This window comes from Anabrus simplex, chromosome 1 (genome assembly GCF_040414725.1).
Source record: "Anabrus simplex isolate iqAnaSimp1 chromosome 1, ASM4041472v1, whole genome shotgun sequence".
Taxonomy (NCBI): domain Eukaryota; kingdom Metazoa; phylum Arthropoda; class Insecta; order Orthoptera; family Tettigoniidae; genus Anabrus; species Anabrus simplex.
In genome coordinates this window covers 1,613,211,307-1,613,233,708 of record NC_090265.1, presented here as the reverse complement: position 1 = coordinate 1,613,233,708, position 22,402 = coordinate 1,613,211,307, and the positions used below count along the sequence as shown (strand labels likewise).

At 39.5% G+C, this 22,402-nt stretch overlaps 1 protein-coding gene across 1 annotated transcript in view; it reads left to right on the top strand.

Annotated features, from left to right (window-relative positions):
* The window catches only part of LOC136858596 (TATA element modulatory factor), a 335,705-nt gene extending 319,294 nt beyond the window's left edge, over positions 1–16,411 (top strand). Inside the window, exon 19 of the mRNA XM_067138270.2 lies at positions 12,680–16,411. Within this exon, the coding sequence (XP_066994371.2) occupies positions 12,680–12,715 (36 nt within the window). The 3' untranslated portion in view covers positions 12,716–16,411. The remainder of the gene's footprint in view (positions 1–12,679) is intronic.
* The last annotated feature ends 5,991 nt before the right edge of the window (positions 16,412–22,402 follow it).

Here is a 22,402-nt window from a genome sequence, read left to right as displayed (position 1 = left end):
GCCCATTTGCTTGGTTGTTTTTGATTATGTGCATTCTGATTATTCTTATTTCAGTCTTGAGTAATCTGTCTATTTGTGCGAGGTTAGCTGTTTTGAAATTGATTTCACTTACGTATGTTATTTCTTGTTGTATAACTATACTCATGTTCATAAAAAACAGAACACCTTGAAAGACTAGAAATAGGAAGTTATATTCACAAGGCATGTTCATTAGTATGTTCTGCAGAAACGATTAGCATTTCAGTCACCTAGGTTCAGTATGTGTCCTGTTGCCTAGTAGGTACTGCGTCCTCCATGGGCATTGATAACTTGTTCCGTACATGATGGCATCGACGCATATAAGGCGTGAATGGCGTCCTGGGGTATAGCCATCCATGCTGCATTCACCTGGTTCCTCAGTTCATCTTTGGTGGTTGGCATTGGGTCACAGCGCCGCACCCGTCGTTTCACCATATCCCACACATTTTTGATTGGTGACAAGTCCGGTGATCGAGCGTGCCAGGGCAAAAGTCTGACATCCTGTGACAGCAAGAAGGCACGTGTTTGTGCAGCAACATGTGGTCACACATTGTCCTGCTGAAATATGACGTCTGGGATGTCGTGTGGAAAGGGTATGGCTGTGGGTCGCAGGATGTTATTCATTTAGGTCAAACTGGTCACAGTGCCCTGGACATGCACCAACTGTGATTTGTGGTTGTACCCAATAGCACCCTACATCATAAAGCCTTGAGTTGGCACTGTATGTCTTGTGCGAATGCAGTCAATATGATGCCTCTCCCCCGTCTACTGTGAACGAACATGTGGCCATCATTTTCAAACGGACAAAACCTGGATTCATCTGAAAACACTACCTGCTGCCATTCCTGTCCCCAGTGATGTCTTTCTATACACCATTTTAGTCTAGCATGTTTATGCACGTTAGTCAAAGGTAGGCTGAGAAGTGGACAACGTGCTGGTAATCCAGACCGTAATAAACTGCGACGGACTGTCACTCTTGATAGTGTACAATGTGTTACACTGTTCCACTGTTGCGCCAGAGCTGAGGACGACGCAGATCTGTCCTGCAATGCCATTCCGATGAGGTGTCAGTCTTCTCAGGAGGTGGTCTGGTTGTTGCTACCAGACCCATCTCGTCATGTTCTACAGCTTCCATGAACAATTCTGTACACACCTGTTGCACTGCCAACACACTTCGTCCTACACGAGCAGCAATTTCCCAAATGGATGCATAACGTTTTCTCATGCCGATAATGCGTCCTCTTTCAAACTCACTCATTTGACGGTACGGTTATCGCATACATCTGTGATGCATTCTGCATGTCTGCTCAAGTCACACTGATCCATTACCTTCGGTGTATAGCGACGAGAACTGCAGGCACATTTCACCAGTCGGTGGTGGTGTGCCGAAAATCTAGATGTGGACCTTGAACCTGAGGACAGACGTGGTTCGAATGCTAATCATTTCTTCAGAACATACTAGTGCACATGTCTTGATGAGTATGAACTTCCTATCTCTAGTCTTTCAAGGTGTTCTGGTTTTTATGAACATGAGTGTATTTTATATTTTTGTGGCTGTTGAGAAGCCACTTTTATTGTATGTAGTCTTGGTGGTATATTGTAGTCTGGTCAGTTTATTTATTCTGTTATGCCAGAGATTATATGTTATTATTTCTCCCAACTATTTAAATTTGTCAATGATATTGACTTCCTATTCATCTGTTGTGATTTTATTTATGAGTGGTAGGTCAGTTAACATGATTTCTGTCATTTCAAAGGATATTATGAGGCCAATTTTCTGCCCTATTTCCTGTAGTGATTTAACTTCTTGTCAAACTTCCTGAACAATGTTGGACAGGAGAGCAAGGTTATCAGCGAATCCCATGCTATTTTAAACTTTTGTTGTCTTTAGATCTTCCAATTTTGATGTTTTTTGGTTTATCCTTGTCCCATTCTCTCATTATACACTGACTGACAGAGCAAATGCAACACCAAGAAGGAGTGGTTCGAAAGGGATGAAAGTTGGGGAAAAAACAGAGACGGCACGGACGAATAATTGGTGTTTATTTCAAACCGATATGCAGGTTACACAATGCGCACGGCATCGGCTCAGTAGGATGTAGGACCACCGCGAGCGGCGATGCACGCAGAAACACGTCGAGGTACAGAGTCAATAAGAGTGCGGATGGTGTCCTGAGGGATGGTTCTCCATTCTCTGTCAACCATTTGCCACAGTTGGTCGTCCGTACGAGGCTGGGGCAGAGTTTGCAAACGGCGTCCAATGAGATCCCACACGTGTTCGATTGGTGAGAGATCCGGAGAGTACGCTGGCCACGGAAGCATCTGTACACCTCGTAGAGCCTGTTGGGAGATGCGAGCAGTGTGTGGGCGGGCATTATCCTGCTGAAACAGAGCATTGGGCAGCCCCTGAAGGTACGGGAGTGCCACCGGCTGCAGCACATGCTGCATGTAGCGGTGGGCATTTAACGTGCCTTGAATACGCACTAGAGGTGACGTGGAATCATACGCAATAGCGCCCCAAACCATGATGCCGCGTTGTCTAGCGGTAGGGCGCTCCACAGTTACTGCCGGATTTGACCTTTCTCCACGCCGACGCCACACTCGTCTGCGGTGACTATCACTGACAGAACAGAAGCGTGACTCATCGGAGAACACGACGTTCCGCCATTCCCTCATCCAAGTCGCTCTAGCCCGGCACCATGCCAGGCGTGCACGTCTATGCTGTGGAGTCAGTGGTAGTCTTCTGAGCGGACGCCGGGAGTGCAGGCCTCCTTCAACCAATCGACGGGAAATTGTTCTGGTCGATATTGGAACAGCCAGGGTGTCTTGCACATGCTGAAGAATGGCGGTTGACGTGGTGTGCGGGGCTGCCACCGCTTGGCGGCGGATGCGCCGATCCTCGCGTGCTGACGTCACTCGGGCTGCGCCTGGACCCCTCGCACGTGCCACATGTCCCTGCGCCAACCATCTTCGCCACAGGCGCTGCACAGTGGACACATCCCTATGGGTATCGGCTGCGATTTGACGAAGCGACCAACCTGCCCTTCTCAGCCCGATCACCATACCCCTCGTAAAGTCGTCTGTCTGCTGGAAATGCCTCCGTTGACGGCGGCCTGGCATTCTTAGCTATACACGTGTCCTGTGGCACACGACAACACGTTCTACAATGACTGTCGGCTGAGAAATCACGGTACGAAGTGGGCCATTCGCCAACGCCGTGTCCCATTTATCGTTCGTTACGTGCGCAGCACAGCGGCGCATTTCACATCATGAGCATACCTCAGTGACGTCAGTCTACCCTGCAATTGGCATAAAGTTCTGACCACTCCTTCTTGGTGTTGCATTTGCTCTGTCAGTCAGTGTATATTACAAGGAGAAGACGAAAAGCAATGTTGACAGGCAATCTCGCTGTCATAAACCTGATTTTGTTGAGGATTGGCTCAGAAAATTCCCTTCTGCACTTGACTTTAAATTTTGTGTTGGTTAAGGTGAGTTATATCAATTTGATTAATTTTGGGTGGAGTTGTATATTTCTTCCTCCTCCTCCTCCTCTTCTTCTTCTTCTTCTTCTTCTTCTTCTTATTATTATTATTATTATTATTATTATTATTATTATTATTATTATTATTATTATTATTTCAGCCAGCTGTGGGCTACAGTTAAACAATTTCCATTACTTTCTTATGTTTTCTCTTTCCTTCCTTTTTTGCCAATACTCTTTCATTCTCTTACTCACTCTAGCTCATTCATCTTCTGTGAACTTGATTTCTTCTCAGACAGATCCTTCGTTTCCACAGTGTTAGGTAAATTTAATCCCTATAGTAGTCTTTGTCTTGTAGGTTGGCAGCTGTATAAGATGGGTACATTATTAAAAATACAAGATGTTGGAAAGCTTAGTTCACATTTATTTTATGGTCCTCGCAGCCCGGATGAACTTGCCTCAAACTCCTACAATCCACCGTCCTATGTAAGGTAATTAACGCAACCATTGGATTACAGTCACTTAAGTATAAAACTTAATGATTCTGATCGAATTCAAATGAATATTAGATGCTTGACGAAGTTAACCTAGCACAACCCTTCCCCCAAAGTCACAACTTCTCAAGGAACTCACAGCTAGGTTATGGTACAACCTTTTGCCCAAAGTCATAACTTCTTGCAAGGTCCACAACCGTCCACTGCTACAACTACCCTGGCTAGTTCCATCTATTGACAAATTCACAAACTTTATAAAATCTTGTAATTAGTTCCCACTTACTCTTCTGTTCATCCAGAAAGTTACAACCAAGCTCGATAGCTGCAGTTGCTTAACCCTTTGGCACTCGGCCTATATGCAGGGTTTTTTTCGAAGACACACAAACTAATTTCTGTGATTTTCCAAACCAATTTACAAAAAATCAACATGTGCAAAGTTTAACACACATTAAAATAAAATAAATCACACTAATACAGGAAACTATGAACATTTCAGAAATGAACATATCTAGGACATATTGTTATTGGTAAAGCCAAAAAAAATTATCAAATTTTGAAAATAAATTTAAAAAATAAATTATGGTTTTCAATGACAGAAAAATCAGACATTATTGCATCTTCCTTCTTTACTCTTAGACGTGAAAGAAAGAACATTTAATTCTCAATAATTTGATATCAATATGATGTGTGTGCTGCAATTCATTCATGAAGCATGGCACAAAGTTATTCTCTGTACACGTAACAGTTATTGATGTCAGGTCCTCGCGGTCCGATGCACGGTGAGCAGCTGTGACTGTGTCATTTACCACATAATTTGAATCACTTTCGGCAAAAGGAGGTCATTATTACTGTCTAAATCATCTGAGAATTCAAGGATATTGGCCTCATTCGGCCTTGAATATGGCCTAGCCATTACGATAAAAAGATGATGCAAGCACGTGCAACAACAGAGTTATGAAAAGGAGTAAAATAATAGTTTGCAAAATACAGCGAACACACGATATACCAAAGAAACGAAATAAACTCTAAACTAAACTCATAGCAAGATCAAATTGTTGTATTCATAAACCAACCAAAACAGATCCACGTAATAACAACTTCAAATAACCACAACATAAACATTCACGGTCAACAGACTTCATTTGTCGAAAATAACAATATTTTGTAGGGCTGGTGGATGTATCTGTAGAGTAAAACGCAAATTCAACGCTTTAAGGTACCGTCACAATCAACTGTTACGATTTAACAGCCACGCAAATGACCAGAATCCCTAAATAGGACCGACTGGCGTGAGACTAAATGACATTTTAATGGTAGGACCAACAGTACAAGACGACTTATGCTCATTGGTAATGAGGTTTTGTATGCATAGAATAGCCTTTACAGCTGACGTAGAGAAAATGTACCGAGAAGTAAGAGTGCACCCAAAACATCAACCCCTCCAATGCATATTATGGCGAGAAAACCCTTAGGACGAACTAAAATCCTACGCCCTCACTACCGTCACATATGGCACATCATCAGCAGCTTACTTAGCTACAAGATGCCTGGTACAGCTGGCTACGGATGAAGCAACCAGATTCCCTCGAGCGGCTTCAGTCCTCCGCTATGATTTTTATGTGGATGATTGCATCTCAGGAACAGAGACTTTGGGTGAAACTCTCAGGCTGTGAATCGAACTTCAAGACCTTCTTCAGCTCAGAGGATTCCCGTTGAGAAAGTGGTGCACAAATAGCCCAGAACTCCTTGAATCAATCCCAGAGAAGTTACGAGAATATAAGCACTCACCGACTGACAGAGAGAACAGCGTAGTAAAAACATTGGATTCAATTTGGCACCCTTCAACGGACCAATTTCAAATCAACTGTAGCCTGAAGCCACATCAGTCGAGCTCAAGGAAATCCAAGTTCTCAAAACGTATGGTGCTGTCCATAATATCATCAATATTCAACCCATTAGGGCTGATAACTCCCGTAGTTGTTCTCTTCAAAGTCTTCATGCAACGCCTGTGGCAAGAAGGTTCAGGATGGGATGATCAACTACTCGGGAATTTCCTCGATACCTGGATTGACCTATATCAACAAAATATCACTACTAAATAATTTCAAAATTCCAAGACTGGTCCTCAATGAAGGAATAGTGAAGAATATTGAGATACCTGGCTTCTGCGATGCTTCACAGACTGCCTACGGGGCTGCCATGTACATAAGATCTGTCAACCCACAAAGCCGAGGTTCTCACGAGACTTCTCCGTGCAAAATCAAGGGTTGCACCTCTAAAACAGATTTCAATCCCCCGTCTCGAATTATGTGCTGCCTTAATTTTGGCTCGCCTCATCAAGAAAATGCTTGAAACTCTACGCACAACCCCCGATGGTGTACTACTTTGGACTGATTCAGCAATCGTATTAGCTTGGTTACCCGCATGTCCTACAAAATGGAAAACATTCGTGGCAAGCAGGGTGGCAGAAATTCAGGACAGTGTACCAGCCTCCCATTGGTGTCATTTTGGATCACTGGACAATCCTGCAGATCTTGCATCACGAGGAGTACAGCCATGGCTTCTTCAAGACAGTGCACTATGATGGGAAGGCCCCAGCTGGCTGTGTCTAGACCCTGCATCATGGCCTTCACAATCAGGATGCGACACCTTGAAGATCCGTGACCAAAGAATTATAACATCACTTATTGTCATAAAACACGATGATACATTCCTGAATAGATCCTTAAACAGATTACTCAGAACAGTTGGTCAGTGCCTCAGATTCTCTTCCAATTGCAAGAAAACTCGCAGTGAGCGTGATACATCACCATTGAAACCACAAGAGGTAAATAATGCCTTCAGGGTCTGTATCAAAATCGTACAATCGGTCTCTTATCAAAGAGAAATACTTTGCCTCAAACAAGGTAAAACTGTTGATGCAAATAGTACGCTGAAGAGTCTGAGCCCAATTCTGGACCCAAATGGTTTTTTTCGAGTTGGATGAAGACTACAAAATGCACCAGTTCCATACTTATATTTCCTCCTGAACATCACCTCACCAAACTTGTCTGCCTGAGTGAACATGTAAGATTACTACACGCAGGACCTCAATTACTCATTTCATCGCTGCGACAGAGATATTGGATACCGAGGATTCGTTAAATCGTTAAGAAATCCATTTATTAAGAAAATCAGCAGCTCAACAGAAAATGGCAAACCTCCCAAGATTTAGGGTTACTCCTACTAGAGCCTTTATGAACGTTGGAATAGACTACACTGGCCCATTCCTAATACGGATAGGCACACGACAAAGTAAGACAACAGGAAAGGCTTATGCTGCAATATTCACATGTCTTTCGATCAGAGCTGTGCATGTCAAAATCATCTCTGATCTTGCAACAAGTGCATTCACAGCAGCACTACATCGTTTCACCTCACGTCGAGGTTGTCCTGCCAATATCTACAGCGACAATGGCACCAATTTCACAGGTGCATCGAGGGAATTAAAGGAACTTCAGAAGTTCTTACAAGATCCGAAGCAAGAGAAAGAAATTGTGAAGATTGCAGAAGGAATAGGCATTACCTTGCACTTCATCCATCCATCTGCACCTCATTTTGGAGGTGCTTGGGAATCCATGGTAAAAGCATTTAAATTTCATCTTCAAAGAACAATGGGAACAACAATACTCTCCTATACTACCCTATCTTCACAGATCGAAGATTGCCTTAACAGTCGCCCTCTATCCAGATTTAGCGATGATCCGACAGATTCATCCTATCTCACTCCATCACACTTCCTTATCGGTGAGCAACTCGCTGCACTTCCTGACCGTGATCTCAAACCTTGTCCCATCAATAGTCTCTCTAAATGGAGACACATACAAAGAATGACTCTAGACTTCTGGAATATATGATATAAGGATTACCTCAACACACTTTAGCAACGTTGCAAATGGACACAAGAGCATCCTAACCTATGTCCTGGTGATCTTGTGTTCATCAAGGATGACAACCTGCCTCCTCTTCAATGGAGAAGAGGATTGGTGGAAAAGGTCCATCTCGGAGATGACGGTCTCGCCAGAGTAGCTACTGTCAACACCACTTCTGGTGCCATGATGCGTCCTATTAACAAGTAATGTGTATTTCCAGAAACGAACTGGGAATGATCATCAAACCAAAGTTTGCTTGAACATTATCAACGTATTGTTATAAAAATCGTGTTTGCTCTATTTTTGACTAATGCATTTTTGTGTGCATATGTTTCATTTTATTATTTTTTTGGCAAAGGCCAATACCTTTTGGTGGGGTGATATGTTAGGTAAATTTAATCCCTATAGTAGTTTTTGTCTTTTAGGTTGGCAGCTGTATAAAATGGGTACATTATTAAAAATACAAGATGTCGGAAAGCTTAGTTCATAATAATAATAATAATAATAATAATAATAATAACTGGGGTGGGGGCCCTCAACCCCGACACGGCGCGTCCCATATGGCTGATAGGGGAAGCTCCTGTAGATATGCAGGACAGGTGTGAATAAGGCTTAGCCAAATAAGCACCCGCGGATCAACTGAGGTAAACAGAGAAATGGTCAACGGCCTCGACGGCAGAAGAGGACATATCCCAATGGCAGAGAGAGCGGAAGAACCGAATCAAATCCACTTCGCGTCTGACTTGTAGCAAGCGGCAAGTGGTCAGCGTCTGATCACCAGAGGTGCGGCTGTAAATATGCTCCAGGAACTAACAATCCCTGGTTCTACACCACTAGCGAAAGCTAGAAGATTGCTTACAAGCAGACATGACTCGTACAAGTAAAGACAAAATTACCCCAGGTGGACAATCCACCCACTCTAAAGTGGCAACCAAGCATTCGGATTCTGGGGAGCTTGGGCGAATACGAGAGAGCAAGTCGGAGTGCTCTGATAAACTTCCACGAAAGACTCACACTTTCATTGGCACATTCAACATTCAGACACTGATTCAAACAGGAAAACTGCACAATCTCACAACAGAACTTACAAAGCAGAAAATACAAATTCTGGCCCTACAAGAAACACGCTTCGCCGATTCAGAAACGATGGATTACAATAATTACAGGATCTTCAAAAGTGGAACAAACAAGAAAATTGGTAAAGGAGCAGCATTGTTAGGAATGGCCTTCTGTGTAGACAAAGAAGTTTTGGATTCAGTAATAGAGGTGAAACCCATCAACAATAGGCTTATGACCTTAAGAATCAGGCATACAAACAAAAAATACACCTTTATTAATGTGCATGCACCAACAAATGGAGACAATAAAAAGGAGCCTGAAAAAACAGAAAGATTCTGGGAAGAACTTGAAACAGAAATGGCCAAAATCCCTAAAAATGATGTGAAAATTCTACTCGGTGATTTCAATGCACAGCTTGGTAGGGAATACAAATACAGGAGGACAGTGGGAGACTATTCAGCCCACAGATTCACCAATAAAAATGGTACACGCCTCATTGAGTTATGCCAACAAAATAACCTCAAAATTATGTCAACATCACTCCGGAAGAATCCCAAAAAGCAAAAAACTTGGCGATCACCCATCCATCATTTAGGAGAATTTCAGATTGATCATGTGGCAATATCATATGATTACCAAAAGGAAATTCATGATGTGCAAGTGCGCAGAGGTGCTAACATCGATTCGGATCATTATTGAAGCAGAATCAAAATTAAATTCACACCCAAGGGGAAATTCAACAGGAAAACATCGGTGATTCCAAAATTTGATCTACACAAAATCAAGGACTCCAAAATTTCAGAAGAATGGGAAAAACGACCTGCAGAGAGCTGGGAGAATTTCCAGACTAAAATCATCGAAACGGCGAAGGACCTAATCCCTCTTCACAAGAAACCAAAACCTTGGTGGAATCAAGAATGTGAGACCGCACTAGAAGAAAGGAAAAAGGCATTTCAAAACTACAATTGTAACAAATTGGAAGAAACACAGAAGAAATTCTTCGAAGTTCGCAAGCATGTATCCAAGATTTTAAGACAAAATAAACGGAAATACGTCAATGTCCAACTGAAGTCAATTGAAGACAACTTCAAAAATTACAACACACACGATTTCTACAAGACCTTTGCGAACCAAATTAAAGGATATTCCCCACAGAACCTTTGCTTTCGGAAGCAAGATGGTAAACTAGCCTTGACAAATAAGGAATACTGCCAAGAATTAGCTACATATTTTTCACAGCTTTTAAATTGTCCAGAACCCAAAAAGAGATTCCTGAAAGTACAGCCAGAAATCATACCGGAAAATTCGTCACCACCAACTCAAGAAGAAATTTATTCACATATCAAGAAACTTAAAAACAACAAAGCATCAGGGGAAGACGGAATTGTAGCTGAACTTCTGAAAAATTTAGGCCCAAATTCACTCAGAGAAATTACACAAATAATCCAAAACATTTGGCAAACCGAAAAGCTACCGGATGACTGGAAGATTGCTCTAATCCATCCACTACATAAAAAAGGCAGCAAGTTAGACGTAAACAATTACAGAGGAATCTCACTTGTATCAGTCACATACAAAATACTATCAGCCTGTCTCTTGCATAGAACACAACAACAATTAGAACCCAAATTATCAGAATTTCAAGCAGGATTCAGACCAAACAGGTCATGCCCAGAACAAATTTTCAACCTCAAAACCATACTTAAACTACGAGCCCTCAGACAAAAGCCTACAGTATGCACATTTGTAGATTTCAAAAAGGCATATGATTCGATAGACAGACCCTCACTATTCCAAATTCTAGAAGAGAGAAGACTAGATCCCAAAACCCTAGAACTCATAAAACAAACACTAACGGGCACAAAATCTAAAGTGAAATTTATGGGAGAAATTTCAGAACCCTTCGACATTCAAACAGGTGTGAGACAAGGTGATGGACTCTCTCCTATTCTGTTCAACGTCGTCCTAGACAAGGTTATGGAAGAATGGGAGAAGGAAGTCAAGAAACGTGAATCTTGGAAACCGATCCGATGGGGCTTTCCCAAAAACAACCTCTACGTACCATACCTCGCATTTGCGGACGATCTGGCGATTTTAACAGAGGATGAGGAGACTGCCATCAAGCAGCTTGAGATACTTAAGGAATCTGCAGAAAAAGTGGGACTACAGATTTCATTTGAGAAAACCAAATTCTTCTGTTCAAAGACAGATATCACGAGCCTGAGAACAAAATACGGTAAAATTGACCGGGTCTCGTACTTTAAATACCTCGGAGAATTCATCGAACTGACAGGCCTTGAGAAGATCTCACAGCAAAACCGTCTCCAAAAAGTCAAGAAGGCATTAGGGTTAGTTCAAGACAGACAAAAATTCGGCATTACAACACAGTCATAAAACCAACAGTCCTTTACGCAAGTGAAACATTGTCACTTAACAGTAAACAAGAATTAGAAGAAATAAAAAAGCAAGAGAGGAAGATCATCAGGAAAATCCTAGGAGCAAGATATACCCAAGATGGTTACAGGCTACAATCAATCAAAACAACAGAAAAAGTTTCAAACATTGAAATTGACATTAAGAAAAGACGAATGAAATTCTTTGGACACCTCACAAGATTACCAGAAAATCGACTGTCAAAAAGAATATTAAATTATGTTAGCTCACTTAAGAATTCAACACCTTGGCTGGACGAACTTCAAAAGAACCTCAAAAACGCAAACATATGTGCAACAGACATTTTAGAGAGAGACACCTTCAGACACAAAGTCAACAAGTGGAAAGTTACATCAGAGCAACCAAAGCAAAAACAGTGCAGACCAAAATGGTCGGAAGAACGTAAACAAGCCTTCTCAGAGAGAATGAAAGCCTATTGGAAGAACAAGAAGAACCCAAAGAAAGCTTGCTTGAGTTGTTTGCTTAACGTCTTCCATTATTGGGAGAATACGCTAATAATAATAATAATAATAATAATAATAATAATAATAATAATAATAATAATAATAATTTGCTGTCAGATGGAATGTGTACCTCATCTGTTGCTACATTTTTTTTTGCCCTATGAACTTCCTTAATAACTTCCTCTCTTTTTCCCCCCTAGACATTTCTTCTTATTCTTAGTTTTCAGTTCTCTCCTGGGTTGGGTCTTGAATCAAGGACCTCCATCGTTGCTTGTCTCTCCACCACTACTTTTCTGCTTTCAGTATTAGATGTTGCTTCTGACACATGAAAACATTCCGGTTTGATCACCATACTTGATGATGATGATTGTTGTTGTTGTTGTTGTTATTATTATTATTATTATTATTATTATTATTATTATTATTATTATTATTATTATTATTATTATTATTAATAATTTTTTTCTTTCCTGGGGCATGGGTTTCAATATATTCATTTTGTATTTTCCAGTAGTGCACAAAGAGCTGGAATGAACTAATTTTCAGAGATAGTTAATTTGTAATTAGTGAATTTTGCTCTAGGAGTAAGACAAGTTTATGGTTGCCATCATTTTTGCTTGTAAGTAATAGTAGGTACTCCAGCTTATAATTTTTATGAATATTTATTTTTCTCTAGTGATACTCAGCACTCATGAATTATCTAATTTTAATGCTTTTGGTTTCCTTTTAAAGATGATTTTACTTTTCAGAGGGTTTTAAACCCATAAATCAATGTGTGTAAGTTTTCTTTGACTAATCTTCATGCATTGTCTGTTCTAGATTGATCAGCTCCTGAAGAAAGAGTCCTCATCATGATTTTCCCTTTGATAAGCAAATTGTTATTTTGCTTACACATCTTGGTATGAGCCATCACTACTGGATTTCTTATCATACACCAGTTTCTTTCACATCTGTATCATCATGCAAATTTGTCTAAAATATTTTTTTTCCACTAGGTGTAACATAATCTGTTGAGCAACGAAGTAAATGTCCTGTTGAAAGGGATCAAAGTACAATTTTGTTTTCGTTTTGTTAAGGTGATCTGTAAGTGTATGGATAAAATAAAATTGTTCATTTGAAATATCCCAGTTGATGGAGAGAATGTAATAAATGAAAATATGCTCTCATAATTGCAGGGAACTGAGAAGATATTTGATGAAAGGTTTTAGAGATAGAACTTACATGGGCATTAAATCTAAGACATGTTTAAAAATTTAACAAAGCATTATGAAGAGGTTTTGGAAGAGATTGGTCCTGAACTTAATCCATGTTTGTCTGACATGTAATGCAGCTGATACGAATGACAACTGTTACAGATTTGATTTCCCCTTGTCACATACATTCATCTCTCACATTTCAGCATTTGGTGAGAACTGAGGCAGATAGGTGGAACATACTACTGAAATTCAACAAGGATTTGTGATCCTAGGCTTAACTTGGAAGAGAAATTGACTCTGTATCTCTGTGGTACCTGTGAATCTTGAGATTACAGTGAGTCTATCAATAGAGGTCATTAAAATACGCACACACACTTTAACAGATAGTATCTACTGTATGTACTGTCAAAGTTGAATTGAAATATGGTTACAGTATGTAGTTTGGTGTTTTCTCAAATAGGTGTGATTACTCGCATATCTATAAAACCATGTAATGTGTTATGTGTTGTTGTAAAAGTAAATGACCGGAGTATGATTAACATTTAAGACACGAAAATGCATTTTGAAGTGGTGTACTGAATGTGAAAATGTCACTGAAGTTCACTGTCAGTGGAGGCATGTGTTTCAAACAGGGCCTTCAATGCATTTGGTACATATGGTATGAGTACATAAGGGAAGATCTGGAAGACCTTGTACAGCTACAATTATTGCTTCTTCAGTTGTGGTTTTGAAAAGGTTTACAATACTATCATGGAAGTCGGCTATCTACACAATGTGCATGTGAGGCAAGGGTTAGTAGAACAATTGTACAACACATTCTGAAAGGTGTAAGGTATTAAGTGTACATCCCAAGATAATTGCATGCAATAAATAATGATATTCCTGTTCACCAAATGCAGTTTTGTGAGTGGCTGCTGGTAATGATAAATCAAGATGAAGAGTTTGTGATGAAACTTTTGTGATCTGATGAGGTGCAATTCAAGCTTGCCGAAAGAGTGAACTAGGCTCCACAACCCATACTTTCATATTGACAAAGCAGTTAACCAGCCAGAATTGAATGTCTGGCCCATGAACTTTCAGGTAGAGGTTTAATAGGATCATTTGAAGGTACTGGAGGAGCATATCTGGAAATTCTTTATGAAATGATTTAATTCATAACGCATTTCAGAGACTCTGCTACATTTTACCAGCCATACATGCACTTGAAAACAGTGAGGTCTTCTGCCAACCACACCCTCTACTCAACCATTGAGAAGTGCAGGCTTTTCTGGATGAGAATCTGCAGTGACACTGGATAGAATGAAGAAGTACGTTTGAGTTACCACCATGTTCACAATATAACTCCTCTGGGCTTTTATCTTTGGGGGACCTAGATAGATGTCATGTACAGCTGCACTGGGCAAACTTTATGCAGAAATGACAGCAGCACGTGCAGCAATCCCAATAAAACCCTTTATCAAGGTTGCTCAGTTAACTACTCACTGTTGTAGTAGGTGTCTGGCTACTAACAGCAACCACTTTGAACATCTCCCTTAAATTGTACAGGTATTTCAGAGGCTTCATAGAATACTACGTCCTTCGGGAAACATAACAGCCTTTAGCTTGCAGGACAATTGCTGTATGGCTCATGGGCTTATATACATACATATCTTTATTACCCACCCTAGTGTACACCATCGGCTTACAGGTAATAAAGACTCATGGGCTTATATACAAACTTTGAAAGTCAGTTGGCAACCTCAGGCATATACCTTGCCTTTGCAACCTGGTGGGTGTACATCATGCCAAGCAGCTTCTCTGTGGGTTTACTCTATTCCTCTCTACCAGGACTATGAGTAAAATTTGATAATATTGGAATGGCAAGTATATTGCCTGTTATAAGAAATACTATTGTATATGAAAATCATGTAAATAAATAAATAAAAACAACTTGTGAAAATATGTACCTAATATTTTTAATTTGTTAAAAAGCTTTTGATGGCATCAAAATATATAAATTATGTACCTTGTCAACCATAGTATTCAAGGAGGATTGCTGAGAAGGAAGAAAAGAGATAAAAATAATAAGGAACGATAAGAGCGGGAGGAGGCATTTCCAAAAAAGGACAGGAAGAGAGATCAAGATTTATCAATAGTATACGCATGTCATGCATACTCGGAGATGAGTAACAGCAGATGGTAAGGAACAAAAAAGTGATGACAAATCAAGCCATATATTATAGAAAGATAGAAATGTGAAAAGCAACACAGAATAGGATAAACACAATGACAGGTCATTGTGGGAAGAGGGAAGAATAGAAAGAGGAGAAGAGGACAGTAAGTCAGTCACCACTGATCTGCATTTAGGGCAGTCACCCATGTGGCAGATTCCCTATCTTTTTTTTTTACCTAGTCATTTCTTAAATAACTGCAAAGAATTTGGAAATTTATTTAACATCTCCCTTGGTAAATTATTCCAGTCCCTAACCCCTCTTCCTATAAAGAAATATTTTCCCCAATTTGTCCTCCTGAATTCCAACTTTATCTTCATATTGTGATCTTTCCTACTTTTAAAAACTCCACTCTCAGACTTATTCGTCTACTAATGTCATTCCATGCCATCTCTCCACTGACAGCTCGGAACAGACCACTCAGGATGTTGTGATTCTAAGGACTGGACAGGCTGAGGACTTGGGTTTGGAATTTTTGGGAGCTAATGCTAGGCAATGACAAGACTGAATTTTCCATACACACACAACTTCCTTCACCTGTATTATTTAAAACTCAGCACATAACACAAATACAGAAATTTTACAAAAGATTTGTTCTTAATACAATTATGTCCGCGGTTGTGACGGGGACAAATATGAAAACTCTTGACAACACAGACTATCTCCACATCTTCATAGGCTGCCATCATCCTAGAATAAATGGGTGATCTCTTCATCAATCAATTCCAGTTCTTCTACACCCATTTCTTCTAAGCTCCCCCAGTGTTGATGCCCATTTCTTGATGCTGCTGTGAAGCAAAGAGGAGTTTATAGATGAACTGGAATTTATGAAGGGAGAGACCATCTTTCTTGTGAAGATTCAGGCTGAGTAGCTCAGGCAGTCGAGCACTGGCCAACTTGGGAGGTTCAATCTTGGCTTAGTTCGGTAGTATTTGAAGGTGCTCAAATACATCACATTCATGTCGGTAGATTTACTGGCACATATAAGAATTTCTGTGGAACAAAATTCTGGCAACTCACTGTCTCCTAAAGGTATAAAACTGTAGTTAGTGGGACATAAAACGAATAACATTATTATTTGTGAAGATGTGGAGATATACTTTTGTGTTTTTGTGTTTATCCTTGTATCCTATACTGACCTGTCATTGTGCAACTTTATAGAATGATTGTCAATGTAAATTCAAGATTCATACATTTATTTTATTTATTCATATGAACCCCAATTAAGTGAACCAAAATAATACAATCAAATCTAACACTACACAGGTAGCTAACATATTCTTGTACATTATAATCAAAATATGATATTATCTACATTAAAGATTAAAATAAAATGTACCGGGCGAGTTGGCCGTGCGCGTAGAGGCGCGCGGCTGTGAGCTTGCATCCGGGAGATAGGGGGTTCGAATCCCACTGTCGGCAGCCCTGAAGATGGTTTTCCGTGGTTTCCCATTTTCACACCAGGCAAATGCTGGGGCTGTACCTTAATTAAGGCCACGGCCGCTTCCTTCCAACTCCTAGGCCATTCCTATCCCATCGTCGCCATAAGACCTATCTGTGTCAGTGCGACGTAAAGCCCCTAGCAAAAAAAAAAAAAAAATGTGTAAGGGTGTTACAGGAATCGAAGATGATTTCGTACAATCGAGTGGTTGAAAATGAAAATGAAAACCTACAACCTGTTTTCCAGTCTTTGACCGGGTCAGGAATGTAATGAATAAATCAGATATAGGCTGTTATTATGATGGGGTCGCCACTCCCAAAGTGATCGAGTGGTTATTAAACTTAAAACATAGCAGTTTTTGTATCTGTATTGAAGCACATCATCAGGACTAAATCAAAATAAGTCATTGCTAGTTGGATATAAATAATGTCACTGGAGCCAAGTACAACCCAATCGTCTTCATGTTTGAAATATATCTTGAATGTGCAGAAATTACTTGTAATATGAATTTTGGATGGGATGCCCACTGCTAAAACTCAGTGGTGTGTATAAAAGGTATTGCTATTTTCTTATTTTAAGTATGAAATTTTACCCTAGACTAATAAATCTTCACAGTCCCTTGCAATTGTTTTTATGGTTTTTACTGCATTCTTCATAACGGAACACAAAACAGTTTTGACTTTTGATGACGCAATGTTTGACATGTTTTTCTCTTTTGGTGCTAGCTTTTTTTATTTTTAAAATTTATGTTTATTTTATCCATATGCAGGTAGATTATGCTTTGTTTTATATTATGTTCAATAAACTTGTTAGCCTTTTGATTGCTAAAGGAGTAGACTTTATGATGAATGTTTTGGACCTTAATAACTAGTGTTTAGAAAATAGTTATTGTTTTAAAATATATATTGCAATAATATTGCTGAGATGTTTTTTCTCCTTTTTTCTTTTCACCCTGAGATTTGTATGAGATGTTGAACATCTGAAATTGTATTTTCCAACTTGGTACCAATGAGAAATTTTAAAACCTATTAAAAGGATTGTTAATATTTATTCATATTTAACCTGTGTGCTAAGGCTACAGATGATGCCATCCTCTAAAGAAAATCCATACTATTTTTTAATAGTTTGATGTTACATATTTTGATCACAAACAATTACAATTTTATTCTCCTATAGCCATTAGGATCTTATTATCACATCTTTGGAATGAAAATAAACTTCACTTTCTCATATTTATTTTTCTTGCCTAAGAAATCATTTCTGTAGTGTTCATGTTGATCCATAAGATAAAGATATAACTTCATTTATTTATTCTGAACAGTAAAAGAATGTCTGACTAATTAATGGGTGATAGCTATAAAAGTTTAACTGATGGTTCAGCCAAAATATGTATAAAATACAGTATCATTAATTAGAAAGAATTAAAATTTTGATTAACGGATATCTTGATAGAGAATATGATTTTACGAATGCAGTACTGTATCAAGGTAAATATCCATAATTTGAGAGATGCATAATATATGTGGTCATACCTACCAAAGTTTTTGAAACAAGAACTTGTGTCACCAAAATTATCTTCTGAGCAGAATAGTTTTAAAATGTTAGATTCACTGCTTCTGTGAATCTGAGGTAGTGTGTGAATCATGATTCCGAGCTTGAATCATGATCACAAGCTTCGAGTTTGATCCTTACAATTTCAATAGAATTTTAAAATATCAGAAAGTGGAAATTTATTATATTGTTAATGCTGTTATTTTCTTTTTTCCAGAGGGAGTGAGGGAAGAATGTTAACCACGTTGTCAGGTATAGATGGAAATGAATGATTTATAGAGAGTCTCCCAGTATCTATATTACTATTTTTATATTTTGCAGAATGGAACTTTCAAATTTTGTAGTGAGCTTGAGGCCTTAGAATACTCTGAATGGGCCAAAATTGCCAGGATGATGAATGAAGCTGCTGACCACACAATATTACTTGCCAAAAAAAAAAAAAAAACCACCATGGTGGAATAATGAATGTGAATAGACCTTATGGAAATGTTCTGAAGCCTGGAATGAGTGGTGTTTGAATAAAAAACACTTTGATGAATTCAAGGAACACAGAAAATGCACAGCCAAAAATCATCAGGAATGTTAAGCATAGGTATGAAAAGGAACAGCGTGACAAAATTGAGGAAGAATTCAGGAAAAATAAGACGACAGATTTCTATCGAACGTACAAGAACAAGGGATTCACCCCTAGGAGTATATGTTTCAAAGATGACCTTATGCATAATAACAAGAACTGTGAACATCTGGCCAGCTATGTTCAGAAACTTCTTAATTGTAATCCTTTGGAGGATGGGCTAGTACTTAAAGAACCTGAGAATAAATTAAAGAATTCTCTGCCCGTGAGAAATTGAGGAGATAATACAAGAGCTTAAGAACAATAATGCTTCAGGAAAGGATTGTATCTGGTGAACTGTTTCAATATGCTGGTGAAAATATATTTAAAAAACTAGAGGAACTTTTTGTTAATATTTGGGAGAAAGTAGAAATTCCTTGTGAATGGAAGAATGCACTTATTCACACATTGCATAAGAAGGGGGACAGAACTAATGCCAACAACTATAGAGGCATTTCCCTTCCTCCCATTGCATATAAAATCCTCTTGAAAGTGCTGCAGTGTAGAATTGAATCTCATCTAGGTGAACAGTGTGGTGAATATTAGGCAGGTTTTAGGAAAGGATGCTCTTGCACAGAATAAATATATATCCTTAAGTCTCTATTTAAGATAACTGTGATGAGAAGGCGGTAAAGAACATTTGTGACCTTCATAGACTTCATAAAGGCATACGACTCAGTAGATTGTAATGTACTGCTTAACGTCCTTCATAAGTTTGGGTTAGATGATAAATCCCTTGCATTAATCAAAGAGACATTGATAGACACCTCATCTCAAGTTAAATTCACGTGTGAAATCTCAGAACCACTGCCTTTCACCATTGCTGTTTAATTGTATCCTGGAAAAAGTCATCAGAGAATGGAGATCAAGAATGACCTAAAGGAAACAACAGAATGGGATAAAGGTATGATGTGGAAAAGGTGCAATCATAGTTGACTGCCCAGCCTTCACAGATGATGTAGTACTCCTAACTGACAATCTACACTCAGCTGCAGAACAAGTAGAGGAATTACAAAATGTGACTGCCAAAACTGGTTTAAGAAAATCTTTTGAAAAAAAACTGCATATATGAAATCAGACAAAACAGATCTCACAGACAAACCCAAATTTGGGGAAATCCACCACGTTCAGAAATTCCAGTACCTGGGAGAAATTTTCACCCCGAAATAGAAGGAAGCTATAAATGGAAGGGTGGAAAAGATGGAACTGGCTTTCAGACTATGTCATGGAATTTATAAATCCAAGTCCATATCCATACAAGCAAAATTAAAACATTATTATACGGTGGTCAACCATGACAAAAGTAACAGTCCAAATCATTGAAAAAAGGGAAAGGAGATTGCCTAGGAAAATCTTAGGTGTAAAGAAGGACTAGATTCACAGCCCATGTTCTGATTGAGACCAAATTGAGAACTTTATGAAAAAGTTGAGAAGGTAACTGCTATGAGGAAAAGAAGACCATAATTTCATGGGCACATTAAGAGGATGAATCTAAAGAGACTGGCACACAGGATACTTAGTCTACAAGAAAAATGGAAGGGAATGAGGGATGCACTGGAGAAACTCGCCAATTTATGCAACTTCTCGGTTGCAGAGCGACAAAGGGAAAGTCAAAGACTTAACAACATCTGGAAGGAGTGCAAAGAAAAGGGACTAAGTTTGAGAGACAGAAGATCTGGTGGGCTTTGTAAATGTCGTCCATAGATGACAGTAACGAATATCATAATAATTATTAGAAGAAGGTAGTCAGATTTTAAAGGGTGATGAAAAGTCTTGGCACTGAAGTCCTAACTGATTGAGCTCATTCAGCAGCCATCATAAAATATTTACTGTTCAGTCGTATAAACCTCAGAGTTCACCTATAGCTCCTTGAGGCAGTGCAGTAGCATTGTAAATCTTAAAGTTGACCTTTAGCTACTCAATGATGGTGCAAAGTAGACATAGAAAGCAGTAAGCAAGCCACCTAACAACAACATTCCTAATGGTCTGCAGTCTGGTTGCTGAGGTCAGACACCAATTGTTAATATTATTAAATTAGCTTTTTTAAGTTAATTGTGTACTTTTTTCATTAGACTTGAACAAAAAAAGAAAACCAAGTGTTTTCCCACAAAACACCAGTCCAATTTGCCAGAATGATACAGTGAACATTCCATTTCTTCAACCCTTTCATTCATATTAGGTGAGATAATTCCCAGTATTGCCTTCTGCTGCCATTTGATGGAGAATTAGGGAGGTACAAAAATTGTCACTCTCTCTTGTTGGATGCTCTGGAAGATTTTCAGGTGTCACTGTCAATGATTGACTGTTGCTGTTACAGGATCTGAATTCTTTTCTATATTATTTTGAAAAGAAGAATAAGAATAAATCCATGTAGTAGGTAATATTATATATCGGGGGGTTCACCTGCCCCTTGCAGTCTAGTTTTATACAACCTGCCACGTTTATTACAATTCGGAAATGCATCAGTCACTCTCTCTAAACTGGGGTAATAACGAGATGTGTGGTGACGGGCTAGAAAATAGCAGGAATTGTGAGCGCCACTAGTAATGAATCTGTAAAACTAGCACATATACGAAGAACATCTCCTTTACAAGGGGAGGTGCGCACACAGACCAGGAACAGGTACTGTATAGGCTGGGAACTGCCTGCTGCATGTCAAAACTCGCAATAGCTCACTTGGCAGGGGCGCAGTCAGATATCTGAAAGTGAACAATGATCGAGGTTAAGGAGGTTCGAATGTCATGGAAGTATCTTCTTCTTCTTTGCAGCCAGTTCCCTGGGATGTGGTTGCATACTTAATATCTTCCACAGACTGATTTGTTTATTTGGCCCTGAAATGGACTGTTGGTATGGAGCCGGGTTGGAAGAGGCTAGGAAACATGACAGGATTTCAGTTACCTATGTCTTGTAATGCAGCACCTGCTCATACTTATGTCCTTCGTGGTCGATACAGAATTGCATGCGATGTTGTAAGGACCATCTGGCATGTTGCAACATCTCTGGCATAACAGATTGGAATGCCTCGGTTATGAGTTGTCTGAGGTGACCAGGATTGGTCAGCTCCTGTGCATGCGTTATTTGTTTTACATGGCCCCACAGAAAAGAACTAGGGGTGTATTACTGAGTGATGTGGCAGGCCAGAGGACAGGTCCTCCCCTTCGTATCGATTTATCAACATATGTAACATTGAGATGTTTCCAGACGACTACTGCTGCTTGCGGTGGAGCTCCGTCATGTTGAAACCACATCCTGCAGCGGTCAAGTAGTGACACATATTCCAAGAACTGCAGATAGCGATCTCCTGTCAGAGGTCCTTCAAAGAAATGGGGTCCAATGAGGTGATCACCCACAATGCCACGCCATACATTCATGCCCCACTGTATCTGAAAAGCTACTTGTCATACCCAATAGGGATTATCCACACTCCAGTAATGTATGTTATGGCAATTAATGGTTCCATATTGTGGAACCACGCTTCGTCCTTAAATAAGATGGTTGCTTAAAAGGCAGGATCAAGTGTCCACATACTGT